At 33.2% G+C, this 17,869-nt stretch overlaps 3 protein-coding genes and 1 pseudogene across 4 annotated transcripts; 3 read left to right on the top strand and 1 right to left on the bottom strand.

Annotated features, from left to right (window-relative positions):
• Positions 1-4,173, top strand: LOC129892429 (vesicle-associated protein 4-1-like). The gene is made up of 7 exons (XM_055967995.1): positions 1-487; positions 636-706; positions 1,797-1,878; positions 1,977-2,095; positions 3,450-3,527; positions 3,607-3,726; positions 3,818-4,173. Exons 1-7 carry the CDS (start codon positions 232-234, stop codon positions 3,875-3,877), a joined length of 786 nt encoding a protein of 261 aa, XP_055823970.1. The 5' UTR covers positions 1-231; the 3' UTR covers positions 3,878-4,173.
• Positions 4,174-5,041: 868 nt separating this feature from the next.
• LOC129893264 (uncharacterized) lies at positions 5,042-8,034 on the bottom strand. Its single transcript, XM_055968774.1, has 2 exons — positions 7,208-8,034; positions 5,042-5,661 (listed from the first exon to the last, which is right to left on the bottom strand). Exons 1-2 carry the CDS (start codon positions 7,670-7,672, stop codon positions 5,302-5,304), a joined length of 825 nt encoding a protein of 274 aa, XP_055824749.1. The 5' UTR covers positions 7,673-8,034; the 3' UTR covers positions 5,042-5,301.
• A 3,183-nt stretch (positions 8,035-11,217) lies between these two features.
• LOC129892085 (uncharacterized) lies at positions 11,218-12,551 on the top strand. The gene is made up of 2 exons (XM_055967629.1): positions 11,218-11,536; positions 12,164-12,551. Exons 1-2 carry the CDS (start codon positions 11,399-11,401, stop codon positions 12,371-12,373), a joined length of 348 nt encoding a protein of 115 aa, XP_055823604.1. The 5' UTR covers positions 11,218-11,398; the 3' UTR covers positions 12,374-12,551.
• A 3,371-nt stretch (positions 12,552-15,922) lies between these two features.
• On the top strand, positions 15,923-17,780 carry LOC129893248 (chlorophyll a-b binding protein 13, chloroplastic-like; annotated as a pseudogene). Its single transcript, XR_008767408.1, has 4 exons — positions 15,923-16,051; positions 16,214-16,375; positions 16,634-17,071; positions 17,716-17,780. The product of XR_008767408.1 is annotated as a chlorophyll a-b binding protein 13, chloroplastic-like (transcript).
• Positions 17,781-17,869: the final 89 nt, after the last annotated feature.

A 17,869-nucleotide genomic window follows, 5' to 3' on the forward strand; every position in this document is an offset into this window, starting at 1 on the left:
GTCTTCTCGGCCCTAAATGAACGAATTACATAAAGAAACAAATTACCGAAAACTTCGATATAAATCTTAGATATAATTACGTGACTTCTTTCTAACCTTCAAAATATTGTCAACGTCGTGAAAGAGTTTCCCCACTAAGGACAATTTACAAGCTGCCCTAATTTTTGTCACCGGAAAATTGCAACTTTATCATCGGAAAACTCAAGTACATTCCGGCCAAAACTCCGCTCTATGGCCATCGCCGACCACCACAAGTCACATAACTCCGACGGGAAGCTCTGGAAGCTTTGTCCTCTCTGGCAATCAGGAACTACTTCTTCTTCGACGTCGTCTACACAGAATCTTCACTCTCAGAATCACAGTCACCAAAACGGCGTCGGATCTAACAGCTCTCGTACTTCTACGTCCGTTAGCTCCGTTGCTAGATCACTGCTTCCAGCTCGACGTAGGCTTCGGCTCGATCCAGCTAACACTCTCTACTTCCCTTGTACGTCCGTTTACCTCGCCGTTGACTAAATTGACTTCTGTTTTAAGTCAACAATTTCCGGTTTTTTAGGTCTTATAATTTCGTGTAAAAAATAGAGGAATTGTGCTCTGCTTTTACCTGTTAAATTTTATATTTTTTGTTTTGGCAGATGAACCTGGAAAGCAGGTGAAGAGTGCTGTAAAGATTAAGAACACTAGCAAATCTTATGTTGCATTTAAGGTAATCTATTTAAAGATCCTTTCCGTAATAATTTGGGGTTGATTTCTCATGTGAATACTCAATTTATAATTATGATATCAGAAAGTCACTTTCTTTGTTGAAGAAAATTGGAAACTTTCTGAGATAATAACTAAGTGACTATATGAGAAATCAACTCTGATAATTTGTGCTAGTAAGGTCTGTAGTTTTCAGAAATCACTTTTAATCTATACGGCATGCCAAGTGTTTATCTATCAGAAGAAAGAGGCATTGAGTAGCGCTTGTTGTCATTAATTTCCTAATGATTTTTTTACCATTTCTGGATCTTCTGGATGGTTCATGATTTGAACCAATAGCATCTACTTTCAAATCGTTCCCGTTTACTCTTTGTGGTAGCTCAGTCCCCAATTCCAACATAAAATGAGTCTGTTCTATGCTTTTAGGGTCGAAAGGCTAAACCAAAATAAGTTAGCTAATGAAAGCAATATGAAGTTCATTGAAGTTGCAAAAGGGTCTCTTGCTTAGTACTCCCTTTATTTCAATTTGCTCGTCTTACTTTTCCTTTTTAGTCCGCTTAAAAAAATGTCTCTTTTTATGGACAACTTTTTAATTTCAGTTTTGCACATGACATGTTTAGCCATGAAATTAAAAGGCATTATGGTACATTCTACATATTTTTAGTTTAATACCACAAGATTTAAAAGTCAACTTTACATTCTTAAACTCCATGGCAAGTCAAAACTAGGCAAACAAATTGAAATGTTGGGAGTATATAGTAATAACATAACGAATTTTATATCCATCTGTAAACAAATATAAAAAAGTAAAATAAAGAAAATCATTCTTTGTTGCTTCCGCGAGCACTCTGATTTATACTTTTGTCTTTACTTCTTAAATTCACGATGCATCTTGCAAGATTCTCCAAGTCAATTTTTTTGTACTGGTGTTTCTGTAAATAATATAGCTGACCTCGTCTAGTTTGTGATTGTAGCATATTAGTAGTAGTAGTTGTTGTAATATGGAGGTTTCGTTTATGATTGTCACAACTTATAACTGGTGGTGTAAGCTTCTAATATTTCCTTTTTTTCTGATTCTTCCATGTGTATTTTAGTTTCAAACTACTGCACCGAAGAGCTGCTACATGCGACCTCCTGGAGGCATTCTCGAACCTGGTGAAAGCGTTATTGCTACTGGTAATTGGTTTCCCTAAGTTTTCTTTTCCATTTTTCTTTTTTCTTTTTTTTTGATGAAAAATATCAACTTAGATTTTGATTGTGTGTCTAAACGATAGTCTTCAAGTTTGTTGAGCACCCTGAGAACAACGAAAAGCCTGTGGACCAAAAGAGCAAGGTAAAGTTCAAGATCATGAGCTTGAAGGTGAAAGAAGGAGTAGATTATGTACCTGAGTTGGTAAGTAACTGAACTTCCTAAGTCTTTTTAAAAGCGGCAATTTTATGGGATTACAGAATCTTTTGACCATAAAAAAAAGTGAGGGTATCATGCTTCTATAGCTTTATACTTATCATTTGTGCAACACATCAATTTTCTTGCTGATGATTTCATGCACTTTAACACAACATATTGAAATGGAAAGGTGAGGCCGACTTGTCAGGATTCTGGACAATTTTTTGTTTTTCGTCCTATTTTGTGCTGAAAGTCATGAGTTCATTATTTCTGTTCTCTGTACTGTTCTTTGTTCAGGATAAACTCTGTCCTATCCACCTGAACATCATTATGAAAATCAGCTAGGATTCTAATTTTTACAGCTTATATGAATAGACCATTTGGTGATAAGATGTGGGTAAATGAGGAGCTCTATCATAGGTCAGGCATTATTTGAAATTACGTCTTCTTTGCATGCTCCTACCTATCTATCTTATTAAAAGTGCTAATAATTTGTTAGAACTTAGAAGATGCTTGAATCTTTATTGCACCATAAATTCAAGTCATAAAGTTCATCCAGGATGTATAGCTAATTTCTGGTGGCTATATTCATGTGGCTCAGTGCTCGTTTCTTCTTAGTCCTTCACTTAATTCTGAATCTTCTCTTACCACCTTTGCTATGGGTGACATAGTTGAAGCTCTTTCCAGTAAGCTTTGACTAAGAAAGGATATTTTAGCTGATTCCCGTCCTTTTACTAAAGTAGCATCAAACATTAGATAAGATGCTGCTGATAAGTTCCGAGAAAAGGATTATTAAAATTTTATAGAGATAAGTTTGTGGTTTAGTGTTATCTTAAAATCCAATTTACACATGGGTGCTTCTTTCATTCACCAATTGGATTTTGTGACAAAAGAGTTCTCTTTATTATATATTATACCAGTTAGAGTATCCTGAAAAAATGGCAGACTTTATATATAGGAAGCTGTTGAGCTCAGGTGCTTTTTTCAATGTAGCTGAGAGCAGTTGCTTTTGCCTGCAACCCCCATGCTTTATTATCTCATTGCTTTTTCAATGAGCTCATGTTTGTTAATCAAATCTAGGAGCATCACAGTGTCACATAACCCATTTCTTCTTGTCCTGTCTTTGACATAGTCAGGATTACAAAAGATTTTCTTTTCTTATCATTCTATACTCCTTGGAGGGAAGTCTTGGTGTAATCGTAAATAGAGTGATTGGGTACACGTGCAAATAAAATATGGGGGCCTTGTTTTGTGTGAAATCTGACGTGTTACTATAGAATATAAATCTATAGCGCCACTCATTGTTTCTTGTCAATAATTCCAACTGTGTTATAACCCTTTTTGGTTCATGTTGATGCAGTTTGATGAACAAAAGGATCAAGTGACTATTGAACGTATCCTACGGGTGGTATTCTTGGATCCAGAACGACCTTCTCCAGTAAGAATTAGACATGTTACTGTTTATCTGCTTGTTCATTTTGCTCTCATTCTCCGACTAAATAACTTGATTGATCAAGGTACTGGAGAAACTAAAACGTCAGTTGGCCGAAGCTGAGGCAGCCCTAGAATCTCGCAAGAAACCTCCAGTTGAAACTGGACCAAAAGTTGTAGGAGAAGGTCTAGTAATAGATGAATGGGTAAGGCTATCTGTCTCTGCATATAAAAGCATATATCTTTTCAAGTTTGATTCCTCTTAACAATGTGTGTCTGCTTGCTACTGTTCAATAGAAGGAACGAAGGGAGAAGTATCTCGCTCGGCAGCAGGTTGAGGCAGTTGATTCAGTATAAAGCACTTGTGGATTTTAATGCAAGTTCCTCTTTTGCCATAATTGAAATGTCAAGCCACATCCATCCATTTTCTGCTTTAATTCTTTCGAAGGAAGGTGGAAAAGGGGTAGTGTGGTCCGTCTTGTAAAGAAAAATAATCAGTGGAGGTTTAGTTTCTTCTTCATGCAGTAAAAGCTTGTTATGTAATTGCTTGGTTGTATTCTTGTAGATATTGCATTACTTTTTGCTGAAAACCTATTCTTTTGGTGCATTGAAACATAAAACAATACTGCTCCTGTAGCCACAATGTTATGAGTTCCACAAAGGGAGACAGAAACTAAAATAATGCTTAATATGTTAGTTTACATTTGACTTCATGGTAACTACTAAGAACTTTAAGCTGAAAATTGGAATTATCTATAGGTGTTTCGTGCACTTCTTCGTGCTAGGGAATTGAAGTAACGCATAATGATTAAAAGATTTTACCACATGAAAAGATGAAAAAGAAAAGTGATCTGACGAATGACCATAATTCACTGACATGCATTTTTACCTCATTTAACTTAAGAGCAAATAACACAAAACTTACTTTGTTTAGGGTCTAATTATGTGCTTTCACTTCAGTTTTTAAAATTACCTTCCTTACCACATTATTTCGCCAGATGTATGTATGGTGCACTTGGATACTCAAATTAAGTGTAATTGTTTCTAATACATTGTATCTAAGCATGAATTTGAAATATACTAACTCCTTCGTGCACCTCTCTTCTCCTCGTCCCTCTCTCGCTCATTTCTCTCTATGAATCTGTATTTCAGAATGTATTTGGTATCAAAGATATATGTATCTAGTGTGATTCACATGCATATGAGATACACTGCCATTCTCGCTCGCCTCTCTCCCTATGTATATATATTTCATAATGTATCTTGTATCTTATTTGAGATCTAATACAAAATTATTAATTAATGACATAATATGTAATTAGTTCAAACTATAAAGAGAATTACTATTTACGGTAGGAGTGCTTATGTAGTTAAGTAGTTCCTATTTAACTTAAAGCAAATCATAGTAAATTTACATAATTTGGTGAAAACACACGATGTGACTAAGAATTTACCAGACTGTCTTGATCTCATTGGCGTTTACAAGTATATCAAAGCGAGAGAAAAAAGTTGGGAAAAGCATTTACACTAAAATATCTCTAATCGCATTTTCTAACAATCCAATTACACAGTACAAGGAAAAGAATCACTATGTCAAACCGTTAAAAAAAGAAAGGAAAAAGGATGAAGAATCTAACATGAACAATCTCACACAACCTATATACATAAGGAACAAGCTGGTATATAGAATGTTTTGCAGATTATTTTTTTCCAGAGACGCAGCAATCCAACCTATAACCAGCACATCAATAGTTTCAATCAGTGATATATCATCAAAGAATTCAGAGATTTTCTGGAAATTTAAAGTTTTGTGATCCACAAATTTGATGAGAGCCAGTTTCCACAAACAGCGCTACGCCACATTTGCTGCTATTGAAGCCATCCCAAAGAGAGAAGTTGACAGTTCCAGAGATTGTTTTCTTTGCAGTAATATCCTTTACAGAGCAAAGCTTCTCCAGCTTCCTAACAACATAGTCATTCGCAAGCATTTTTCCTTTGTTCTCTCCTGTAGCGATATCAGTCACCAAACCACATTCATACAGAGCAATCATCACGTTGGCACCACCATTGTCCACCTTACTCCTCAGAGATCCTAATAGAGATACTTGCAATGACTCTGGTGTTGGCCTCTCGAATGTCGCCTGTAAAGTTTTTTTGCAGCATTAGAAACATGCATAGACCAGATACAACCATTATTCGACTGAATCTAATATTTTTGAAACGGAATTGAGAAAAACAACTAAAATTTCTGCAAATACTGAATTCCCGAGTCATAATTTCCAAAGTAGACTGAGTTCAATTTAAGAAACTTAAGGTTGAATCCATCCAAGTTTAAATCTTAAATCCGTTTCTAAGCCAGATGTATTTTCATAAGAGTTGGTACATAAAAACTATACTAATCGCAAGTTCCCAACAAACGCAGAAGAGTGTTAAACTGAATTTTACCAATTCAAGTAAAGAATCAGAATAATGTTCTGAGGTCAAAATTGAGCTAACATTTTCTTGATTATGGTATGAAATGGGATAGATTGAATCTTTTTCAGATCCAAATGATCAAATCTTGAATTCCACATATTAGCTTATCATTTCCAGTACATTGTAACCTGATGCAAGATCATGAGGAATTAATCAATCCACATTAATTGGAATCTGCTCTATCAATTCTCTATATCCATTTTGATTGATTTGATGAGATGGAATAACAAAAACATGATTTGCATTTGAAGATAACAAAGATCTTGGCAAGACCAAAATGCCCATTTTAACTTCTCCTTTCCAGTGATCAGTATATTGCAACTTGGTGCAACCATAAGCGATCACGAGGAATCAAATCAATTAATCCCACATTAACTGAAACCGACTAGTTGAATTCTCCGTACCCATTTTGATCAGATGGAATAACCAAAGACAAATTGGTATAAAATATAAAACATGATTTGCATTTGAAGATAATAAGCTCATGAAGAAAGATAAAGATCTACAGAGAATCTCAGTAGCTTAGTTGGTTAACTACCTCAACTTTTAACTTGTTGATGAGTTTTGATTCCCCACTTCGTAATCTCCTCCTGAATTTCTCCTTCCCCTCCCCCAATTTTTTTTTAAAGAAGATCTAGGGAAGACCAAACACCATTTTATTAAAGTCTTTCTGGTCCTCATTGAGTTCTCTATTTTTTGGTTTCACACTCGGTGTCAGTTACCCGCTTTATATATCTGCGAGATCGGGGGCACAATTTGTATTGGTTAAACAAATTGTTGGAATTCCTAAAGTAAATCACTCTCGCAGTGCCGTATATTCTTCGTGCTGATCAACGATGATTACAATATCGGGTACCCCTGTCATATAATTAATCCCGCCCAGATATGTTTGCAAGCGAGATAATTGTCTTTTCAACATACCTGCATCTCTTTTCGGGAGACGGTTGAGTCTCCCTGTGTTTTGTTCCACTCTCAAGTCCCTGAACTTATGAAGTCTTGTTTCTGTAGTGGACCAATTCGTTAACATAGACTAATCTGGATCCCCGATCCATAAGGCCATGAAATAGGGGAACACACACTCCTTATCAGATTATTTTCCATTTACATAGCTCGAACCCAAAAACTCTGATTAATTATAAATATGATTCAATTACAACCATAAATTCGATAAAATAGTGCATTATTACGATCAATTTGGTAACAATAACAAACCTGGAAGGAAGGAGCAGCAAATCTGGGAGCGGAATTGATGCAAGAGAAAACAGCATCTTGTTCATTCCCAACACATTGAGCTCGTCCCTGAACCACAATCTGAGGAGTAAACATTGTATCAAGATTTAAGGCTTCAACATAAGCCTTTTGTTTTACGGTCCATAAACTCGACCCGAATGGATCCTTCCAGCCCATATAATCCCAATAATCCACATGATAAGCCAACAAAATCACCGGCATTTCTAGGTTAAAATCGCCTCTCCCAATCCTCGAAAACAATAGCTCCGCCTCAGGTGAGGTGGCGCAGCCCTGCGATGAGAATAACTCCACCACCACCGGCCCACACCGTTTTTGCTCCTCCGCCGTTAAATCCGCCGTCGCACTGTCGTTATTAGAGCTGTGATTTTTCGAAGAAGAATGAGAAGAACCGCCTTTGCCGAAGCAGGTGAAGAGACGGCGCGCCATTTTCCGACGAGTCGTCTCAAACCTGGTGATACCTTTAAGCTTTAATGGAGAAAATTATAATGAAATACAATTCTCAGAACAATTTATTTTTTTTGAGAGAGATTTTATTTGTTTTATAGTAATGTTTTTATGGGGTTTTCGAACTGAAGAAGAATATATGAGAAATGAAAAAAGGAAGGCTTAGAATAGTAAAAATATGAAGAGATGGTGGAGCGGAAAAGGTGGCGGAGCAAGTGCATTCTATATATTCATAGTAACTTTATCACAAGATTCCCTAGCTCCTTTCCTTTTTTGTTTTTGTCATCGTCCCATATCTAAATTGAAGCTATAGAACAATTGGATTTTCCGACACAAGTGTACGGATATTTGATTTTAGAATTATTATTTAAGTGATATTCACAGTTTAAAGTTTGAGCAAATAATACAAATTTCACTAGTCTAGGATTTAATTATGTGCCTTTATTTTTATTTTCAAAAAATTACCTTTCGTACCACATTTGGTTAGCCAGATACATGTATTTGGCGTATTTAGATACATATATTTTGGATATATATGGGTCAAATGAGGTGTAATTTGTCCAGATATACTGTATTCAAGCGTGATTCACATGTATTTTGAGATACACTTACTCTCTTGATCACCTCTCTCTCGTATTTCAGAATTTATCTAGAATGTATTTGGTATCTTAAAAACATGTTTCTAGTATGATTCACATGTACGTGGGTTATACCGACTCTCTCGCCCATCTCTCTCCTTATGAATCAGTATTTCAGAATGTATCTAGTATCTTTAATATATGTATTTGACTTAAAATCTAAAAACAGAAATTATTAATGAGTAAACTATATTTATAGTATGAATGTTGCATAATTATGTAGTTTATATGATTGGAGTTTAAATGTATACAATTGAAATTCAAAAATATATTTTATTTTATTTTTTATTTAAACTTTAATCAAATATGTATTCTTCAGTTATTTTTGTTTGAATTTCAATAATTTTTACCCAAAATTCAAATATTTTATGTATTCATATTATGTCGATGAGGATAAAATCTATAAATGATTGAACAATAAATAATTAGTCGATCGATATAGCACGCTCTTGCGTTGAATGAAAAGTAAAATGAAGATTTATTAGGTGAAGTGGCATTGCGAAGAAGGAAGGTTGAATGTCGTTACCGACACGAAGGAGGAGTCGGTGACACGTTATTAGGTAGGTTGAGTTGGATTTTGTCAGACGTTCCATCTGCCAATTTACTAAAAAAGTGCGATGCCTTATATAATTAGGAGTACGTTATGATATTGAAATTTGGGTTTCCTGTATTAAATGCAAAATAAAAAATAAGAAATCGCCATCTAATTATTCATCGCGATGAAAAATATTACACTGCCACATGAATAGATCTGTTATTCCATTGGTTTTTTTTATTTGGGAGGGAAGTCTTGGAGTAATTGATAAAGTTGTTGTCATGTGAACGTTCAGGAGGTCACGGATTCAAGCCTTGAAAACAGCCTCTGACAGAAATACAAGATAAGACTGCGTAAAATAGACCCTTGTGGTCATCCTTTTCCAAATCCAACGCATAGCGAAAGTTTTAATGCAGAGTACTGTCCTTTTTTCCGTTGGTTTTCTTTTTGTGGATAATGAATCCTGGTAGGTACACAAAAGGGAGCTGATAGGCCTGACCCATGTGGCTGTTGGCATAGCCAGAAAATTTACATACAAAAAGATCGGTTATTGAATGAAATAGAATGAAGTTCAAATTTAATACCAACGTACAGTAATTATTATTAGTTTTTGTCCAGCAAGGCTTCATCCATTATATATCCTTCATAACTTAGGTACATACTTGTCTACAACTTCAGCTTCAAATTACAACAGTAAAAACATATTTAATATAATTTCATAATTATATTTCTTAAGTGAAGTGTAGGGAGTGTGGTGTGTACGTACGTAATTGTATTTAGAAGTTATTTTTGATAGACAGTTGACAATTCGACTCCAAATTAAATTAGATAAAAGATAATTTTATATTTTTCAGATTCACTTCCCACAAATGTCTATTCATTTCTACTTTTTGTTGTATTTGTTTGAATAAAGAAGAAAAATGTCAAAATTATGGGCATTTGGTTGGTGAAAGTCAAAAAAGAAGGCTAATTGTTTTCATACAGTTTGTCAAATATGGTGACATAAATGTGTTCATAAGCACCAATTATGCCTCTGAATTGCCTATAAATAGGCATATCCACCATGAACATAACATCACCAAAAATTCAATTCTTTGTATACTAGAGGAGAGGTTTAGAGATAATTCTATTGAAGATCTCCTAGGAATAGTATTTTAGGAATTGGGTGTGTGAGAGAAATATTGTGTATTATATAGTTGTAATAATTTTTCATATAGTAAATATTTTTTTAGGTGATCGTGTTATTGTTATTTTCTTTAATTTCTCTATTATTTTTTGTTTAAAGACGATCCGAAAAAAATGAGAATTAATCGGTGCCTTTTTTCCGATACTTTAAAAGAACAGTCTGGTACACTAAAGCTCCCGCTATGTGCGGGTTCCCGACACTTTCTACTATCAAATTAGCCATCTTCATCCCAAAGATTTAAAGAAAATTGGAAATGAGTCAATGACAAGAAGAACAAGAGCCTACAAGAACCTGCCACCACAAAGAAGCAAACAAAAATCAACTGGTGTTTGCTTCTATTAAACACGTAACTTATTATTACGTGTCATCGAGACTCTTTTTCTTTTCTTCCCGAAAGAGATATCTTGAAATTTGGGACGGAGAAATTCATTAAATATGGAATAAAATTTAGATAGAACCTAATTATTAATATCTCACAATCATTATTTTAGAATTTAGAATCCAAATAATTAAAATTCTAATGTTGCCTCTTTTTATAACTTTAATATTAGTACTATTTTATTTACAAGGTGTTTTTTTTAAAGCTTTTGTTGAGGTGTTTTGGGAGGATACGTATGTACACTTTTAACACTTTTCTAACACATTCCACGATTCTTCTTAGACTTTGAGGGAAATATTAGATATATAGAATAATTAGTATACTGCCAAAACACAAGATTAGTGAAAGACATTGCATAATCCTGTGGATTATCCTCAAGAAAAATGTTAACGTATGTATCTAGGCTTGACAACTGAAGTGCAAATAATATAATTTAAGGTCCAACATCGAGTAAACAAGGAATTAATTAATGGAATAGATCTAATTCTGATAAGAAAATTTGACTTGAACCGAAATCAAATTCAAAAACTACTTCATGATTTGAGGTTTATCCAACATCATATAAGAAGACAAATTGCGACCATATCCACTGCAAATATATGGAAAGTCTATATGTACGTATATAATTAGGTAATTTCGTAGCCATATACTATTTAAAGGAAGTATTTGGCAAAACAAGAGCTAGCCCACTATGTTTGTCATTTTACTCAAGTGGACATTTGGAATTATGCTACAATACCACTTTAATTTCAAATCTATGAGTCTAATTAACCTCCACACATTCAGGATCCTCATCTATGTGCTCTTTTATCCTTATATATAATCTAATAAAAAAGAGAAAAAGAGATAAACACAAAAAGGGAAAGGGGGGAAAAGAAAGACAAATAAAAAAGGGACCAAATTTCACATCCTCTAGCTTCTTCTTTTTTTTTTTTGAAAAAATATTGTAATTTTTTTTAAAATTTTCAAGATGTTGGAAGGGAAAGCAGTAATTGGAGACACAGATATGTTGGCAGCCATGCAACAAGATGCATTAGATTTGGCTGCAAAGGCACTTGACTTCTTTGATGTCACTGAGGCCACTGAAATTGCCCGCTTCCTTAAAAAGGTAACAATTCATAAATAATAGATCAATTGTTTTTTCTTCTATACACTAGGGCTTTGCTTTATATTACAGCATAATTAGCTAGAGGCGAATTTAGGATTTAGACTTTGAATATTATAGATTTATATAATCTCACAGTATCAGTTGAACTCGTACCTAGTGATCCACATCTATCATATTCTAATAATAGAATTCAAATACGATAGTGAATTTCACAATTAGAATTGGAACCTAGTTACAACCTACTATATTTTTTTAGTCAGCTTTATTATTGCGCTAGAATTTTTTTGTGTGTGTGCCAAGGGGATATACACACGCTCTAAAATAATTTACTCATGTACAAAGAATAATTGATGGTGTAATTACTTCATGAGAAAGGAAATTCAATCCTGGTACGTGTAGATGAGGGAAAATTCACCATGTGGTTTCACCTGGCCTTAACTCAACCCCAAAAGTCAGCTCATGAGCAGGAAGATTATCCAAGTCCATACAAGATGATCACTAGTCCATTCCCCAATCAATGTGGGACACTGGGACTTTTTACCTACTCTAACATGAACCATGTCGCTTTTCATCGATGAGTTATATGTATATATTTCATTTAATAACCCCTTTTGTTTTGAATTTTAGGAATTTGATACGATGTATGGACCAGGTTGGCAATGCATAGTAGGGACAGACTTTGGTTCATTTGTAACACATTGCTATGGTTGTTTCATCCATTTCTACATTGGTAGCCTTGCTATTTTGCTCTTCAAGGGCTCTGCTGCCCTACAGGATCCTAAAGCTGAGGCTGAGGCTGAGGCTGACCGGTTCTCCGCTCTCCAGGAAATAGCGTGAAGTCACTCTTCATTTTACGCGCAACTAGTCCAATGTACATTATCACATCGAAAATATGCAAAATAAAAAAAAATATTAGGAAATTCCAAAGATTTAATTTCACATTTGTTTTCTCGTTTGTATCTTCATGTATATGAGTTATATATGTCAATTCGATCTTTGTCATCAATTTGATTTTTGTTGACTCTATTTTACCATTCTTTGATTGTTTTTAGTTTGAACAAGATCACATCGAGAAAAATTGTGTGCTCGAATAAATTTAGGGCATGTTAACGAGGAGAAGAATTTGGAAGAGATGAATAAATGATGATGGAAAAAAATGGGTCAAAAATCTGGGCGGAGCCAAAAATTGGAAAATTAAAAAAGAAATATTTTAGAACTCTAAAAATTGTAAAAGGAAAAACAAAATTATTTATAAGAGTTTCAAATCATCCTAATTCCCTTTAGTGAAAATTTTTATTGTTTATACGTGATTAAAATTATTTTTTATGTATATATAGTAGATATTGAAATTCCTTCGAATTCTTCTTGCGTTTACTTCTTCATATATTGAACCTACTTAGTGAAAATTCTGACTCCGCCGCAGATCAAAACCGATGTTCCCAATTTTATTCTACTTGAGAATAATTACCGATAATCAATAAGGAGTTGTTTGGTTTGCAAACAACTTATACTCAAACTATAATGCGTAGATATATTGACGTGATTATTTAGTGGATATATGTTATTGATAAATACTTGGTTCATTAGATTAAAAATATGATATTCATCATATAATATAAAGCGTGTATTTTGTTGAAATTAGATAAACTTGGATAATCATTTATTTTCAATTTTAACTTCACCTTCTTAAAAGACTTGGGAGAAAAGTCTTGGAGAAGGGTAAACGTGTCATTTAATTTTGTCATTTTATTATGAAATTATTATCCTACATAAAGTGTAGTACAAAATAATACTACAATAATTATAATATAAATAATACCGAGATTGTTAATTTCAATATTAAAAATTCTACCAAAACATATAATGAACTAATTAATCCCACAACTTTACTCTGGAATGATAACCCTTTTATCATTTTAACCAAACGACAAGGAAAAAAAGTGATTATACAAAATAGCAGCTTGATTATAAATATACTGATTATTTGATTGTAGGTGATTCTATTTCATGAATTCTTCCTATAAATGATTTAACAACCATAATTATAAATGCATTGCTAGTAAATCCTACGTATTATTAATGTATATCTATTGAAACTCGAAAATATCTAGATTTATGCATATCGAAGAACTTCATATTTTCTTTCACTCCACAAAATAAAAAATGAACTTCTGTCGTACCAAGCCAATTGAATAACAAGCGTTTTTTAGGTTCGATAATCCTCGTATCTTGGTGAATAATATATGGCTTGCGCTTCAATCTTCAGTTTCTTGTTACGAAAAAAAAATAAATGTATAGCAAAAATGTTATGTCACATACTTATTATCTTCAGCTTCTTTAATGTAGCAGAGTAATAATCACTTCCCTGTGTTCTACCAACGCAATAGTATATACTAATGTTTAATTTAGGACTTCACAATCACATATATTCCAGCACCAAATTGATAATTGGCCAAATGCTGAATTAAACAAAGGCACACAATATATGAAAATAACACATTAAGTCAGTGGTCAATGAACTGGTTTGTCGAACTGGCTTTCCCAAAAGTTGCATCAAGGCTATGGTTTAGTCACTAGTGGTCAATAAACTAGTTTGAGTACCCTGAAGTCTCATATTCAAATTTTAGAGCAGATAAAATTATCAGCAATCTATTATCATTTATTCAAATCTTATTAAATACGATTATTCAGTATTTGTGTTGGTTGCACGCTGATTTGCATATGATAGTAATAAAATAAAAATCCAAAAACTTGGCCGAACATCTATATATAATTGTACTATGTTATTACCTAAGAGGTCGTTTGGTGTGATGGATAAGAGTAGTTAGTTTTAAAATAATTTTTGAGTGCCCTTAAATTCTTTGTTTGATTGCAAAGGCTGAAATAACTTATCCCAGAATTAACAATTAGTATTGGGATAAGTTATCCCTCCCTGCGGGTTGAATACTAATCCCAAGATAATTTAGGCGAGTGACTTTAGGGTTCCACATGTTCCAAAGGCTAAATGCCGGAGTTGCAGTACTACTTGTACTAGTTCTAGAATTTTCAATTCCTTCAAGACAACTACTTATCAGTAATCGCACAGTACCGATGAGATCATCCTTGATATAACCGACGGCATAGATTTCAACGCAGACGGCGAAGGTATCACCAGAAATGAATTCCGGGGAAACACGAAAGAGGAATTCCTGGGATAAGTTATCCCTCCCTGCGGGTGGAATACTAATCCCAGGATAACTTATCCTGGGATAAAGTATGTGAAATGATAAAAATATCCTCATTAAACTCTTTTTTATATGTCACTTTTACATTCATGTATATTAATATAATTTATAATAACATTCACGACCTTAATTAATCGTTGTTTTTATGATAATATATTTTTCTATTAAAAAATTACATTTTATAAGTACAATTTGTATTTACAAATATATTATAAGATGAATTTATTTGTCTAATTCTTATGTTTATTTATATCTTTATTTCTCTTAAAATGTTCACTCCACTACTAAATTACATATTTTTAATTAAATAGTTTATTACTTACTTAAAAATTATATTTTATATATCAATTAAAATGTAGATAACTTTAAAATGTAAATAATTTTAATAATAAAATTTCTTTTACTTTAATGAACATAAAATGGAAGTTTTAATTTTTAAGCTAAATAAGATGGAAGTTTTATTTGTAGCTAAATAAGATGGAAGTTTTATTTTTAGCTAAATAAGGTGAAAGTTTTACTTTTAAGTTAAATAAGATGAAAATTTTATTTAAAGCTAAATAAAATGAAAGTTTTATTTTTTAAATTAAATACGATCAAAGTTTAATTTTAAAAACACACGGCACAATTATGGAAATTCATAAACAAAAATATTTAAGTTAAATAAGATTAAAATTTTATTTTTAAGAATGAATAACTAAGAGTTGCAAAGAAAATGTAAAAAAAATACTAAATAAGATAGAGGGTATTTTTGTAAACAAATAACTTATTCTTAAAAATTATGTAATAAATATAATTTTGAATATGACAAACCAAATAAGCAATAAAAACTAATCACAATATAACTAATATCATCATAATTTATCTCAGCATATCTTATCCCATCATAACTTGTATGGAAACCAAACAAACCCTGACAGTTTAGTCCAGCAAGATAAAAGTCGGGATAGGAGGATATGACACGGAGATGCCCAAAATCTACTAAACACTTGTCATTGATTGATGCAAAAAACTTCAAAAGTATCTCACACCACAATTTTCTAAAACACCAAGAACCAGCATTGTTGGATGGGCCCCTCCAGATAGTTTTTAACAGTTATTCTTAATATATATATTGTGCAATAAACTTAGTAAAATTGTGAGTTCCAATTAAGAGAGAAATTAAGAAATAGAGAAAATGGCAACAACAGGCAGCTCAGCCACAGTTATTAGAGCAACTCCTTTCTTGGGCCAGACCAAATATGCTAACCCTCTTAGAGATGCTGTTGCCATGGGCGCTGCCAAATTCACAATGGTAAGAATTTTTGTAATTATGTGTTCAGAAATTAGTATTAATTGAAATTCTAATAATTTTACAATTCGTGTAAAAAGATGTTGAACCTGTTGGAATTATATTGTATCCTCTTTACTAACATGTGTTGTTTTGTCTTGGTTTTTTTTTTTTTAATGTTATTAGAGTAATGAACTATGGAATGGACCTGACCGTGTCAAGTACTTGGGACCTTTCTCTGCTCAAACTCCTTCATACTTGACCGGAGAATTCCCCGGTGATTATGGATGGGATATTGCTGGTTTATCTGCTGATCCTAAGGCATTTGCCAACAACAGAGCTCTTGAGGTACTTTCTTTTTTAGTTTACTAGTTGTAAGTTTGTCTAAAGTAATAGACATTTGTGTGACTAAAATTCAATTCGTTATTATAAAAATGTATTATTCTTATTGGAACAGAAGAAAAAAGTGAAGCATGCCACAAAAAAAAATGGACAGAAAATATAAAGATCTAATGGATCTTTTAAGTATTGCATAAGAATCGTATAATTTAGGATTGAGCCATTGTTGATCGATCGATGAAGATTAAAATTGTATAATAATTCTAGGTTACTCATGGGAGATGGGCCATGCTTGGGGCTTTGGGCTGCATTACACCAGAAGTTCTTGAAAAATGGGTAAAAGTGGACTTCAAAGAACCAGTATGGTTCAAAGCTGGAGCCCAAATCTTCAGTGGAGGAGGATTGGACTATTTGGGCAACCCAAACCTTGTCCATGCTCAGAGCATTCTAGCAGTTTCCAAGTAGTACTAATGGGCCTTGTAGAAGGTTTCAGAATTAATGGGCTTCCTGGAGTTGGTGAAGGCAACAATCTTTACCCAGGTGGTCAGTACTTTGACCCATTGGGCCTAGCAGATGACCCAACAACTTTCGCTGAGCTCAAGGTTAAGGAGATCAAGAACGGGAGATTGGCTATATTCTCCATGTTTGGATTCTTTGTTCAAGCTATTATCATCGGCAAAGGCCCACTTGAGAACCTATTGGATCACCTTGACTAGGGTTGTACAGGGCAAATCGATAAACCGCACCAAACCGACAAATCGAACCAAATCGGAAAAAAACCCGACTAGTGGTTTGGTTTGACTTGGTTTGGTGTTTGAAAAAAAAACCCAACCATTATAGGGTTGGTTTGGTTTTAACTAAAAAAAGTCAAATCGAACTCAAACCGACCCGATTATAGATATACTACTTTTAAATTATGTTATACATAAAAATATTTATTAAAATATAATTTATAAATATTTTTAAAAAAAATTCATAATTTTTGTTTTCTTTCTTACATTTAGATTTGGACTTGAGAAGCTTATCTAAATAATATACAAAAAAAGTTCATCTTATAAAGTTATATTATAAAGTTAAAACTTCAAACAATGTTCTGCCTCCATCTTATATGTTGATATTTTGTACTAGAACTCTTTTTAAGAAGTACTGCTCTGTGCTTTTTATTAGATACTATGAAAAACCCAAAAAATCCGAAAAACCCAAAAAAAACCGAAAAACCCGAAAAAAATTGATATCGAAAAATCCAATTTTTATTGGTTTGGTTTGGTTTATAGATTTAATAACCCGACATAAATGGTTTGATTTGGTTTGTAAAAAATTCGAACCAACCCGATCCATGTACACCCCTAACCTTGACAACCCTGTTGCTAACAATGCTTGGGTTTATGCTAATAAGTTTGTTCCTGGATCTTAAATTTTTTACATTTTGACTTCCTCCATGAGAGGTTTTGTAACATTTAATCATTCATAATGCAAATATTTTGGCAGATGATAAATATGCCT

Source organism: Solanum dulcamara, chromosome 6, assembly GCF_947179165.1.
Source record: "Solanum dulcamara chromosome 6, daSolDulc1.2, whole genome shotgun sequence".
Classification (NCBI taxonomy): domain Eukaryota; kingdom Viridiplantae; phylum Streptophyta; class Magnoliopsida; order Solanales; family Solanaceae; genus Solanum; species Solanum dulcamara.

Coding starts and splice junctions, on each gene's coding strand:
- LOC129892429 (XM_055967995.1), top strand. CDS start 232: ATGGCCATCGCCGACCACCACAAGTCACATAACTCCGACGGGAAGCTC. Junction 488..635: donor TAACACTCTCTACTTCCCTT/GTACGTCCGTTT, acceptor TTGTTTTGGCAG/ATGAACCTGGAAAGCAGGTG. Junction 2,096..3,449: donor TAGATTATGTACCTGAGTTG/GTAAGTAACTGA, acceptor ATGTTGATGCAG/TTTGATGAACAAAAGGATCA.
- LOC129893264 (XM_055968774.1), bottom strand. CDS start 7,672: ATGGCGCGCCGTCTCTTCACCTGCTTCGGCAAAGGCGGTTCTTCTCAT. Junction 5,662..7,207: donor TTGCTGCTCCTTCCTTCCAG/GTTTGTTATTGT, acceptor AAAACTTTACAG/GCGACATTCGAGAGGCCAAC.
- LOC129892085 (XM_055967629.1), top strand. CDS start 11,399: ATGTTGGAAGGGAAAGCAGTAATTGGAGACACAGATATGTTGGCAGCC. Junction 11,537..12,163: donor TTGCCCGCTTCCTTAAAAAG/GTAACAATTCAT, acceptor TTTGAATTTTAG/GAATTTGATACGATGTATGG.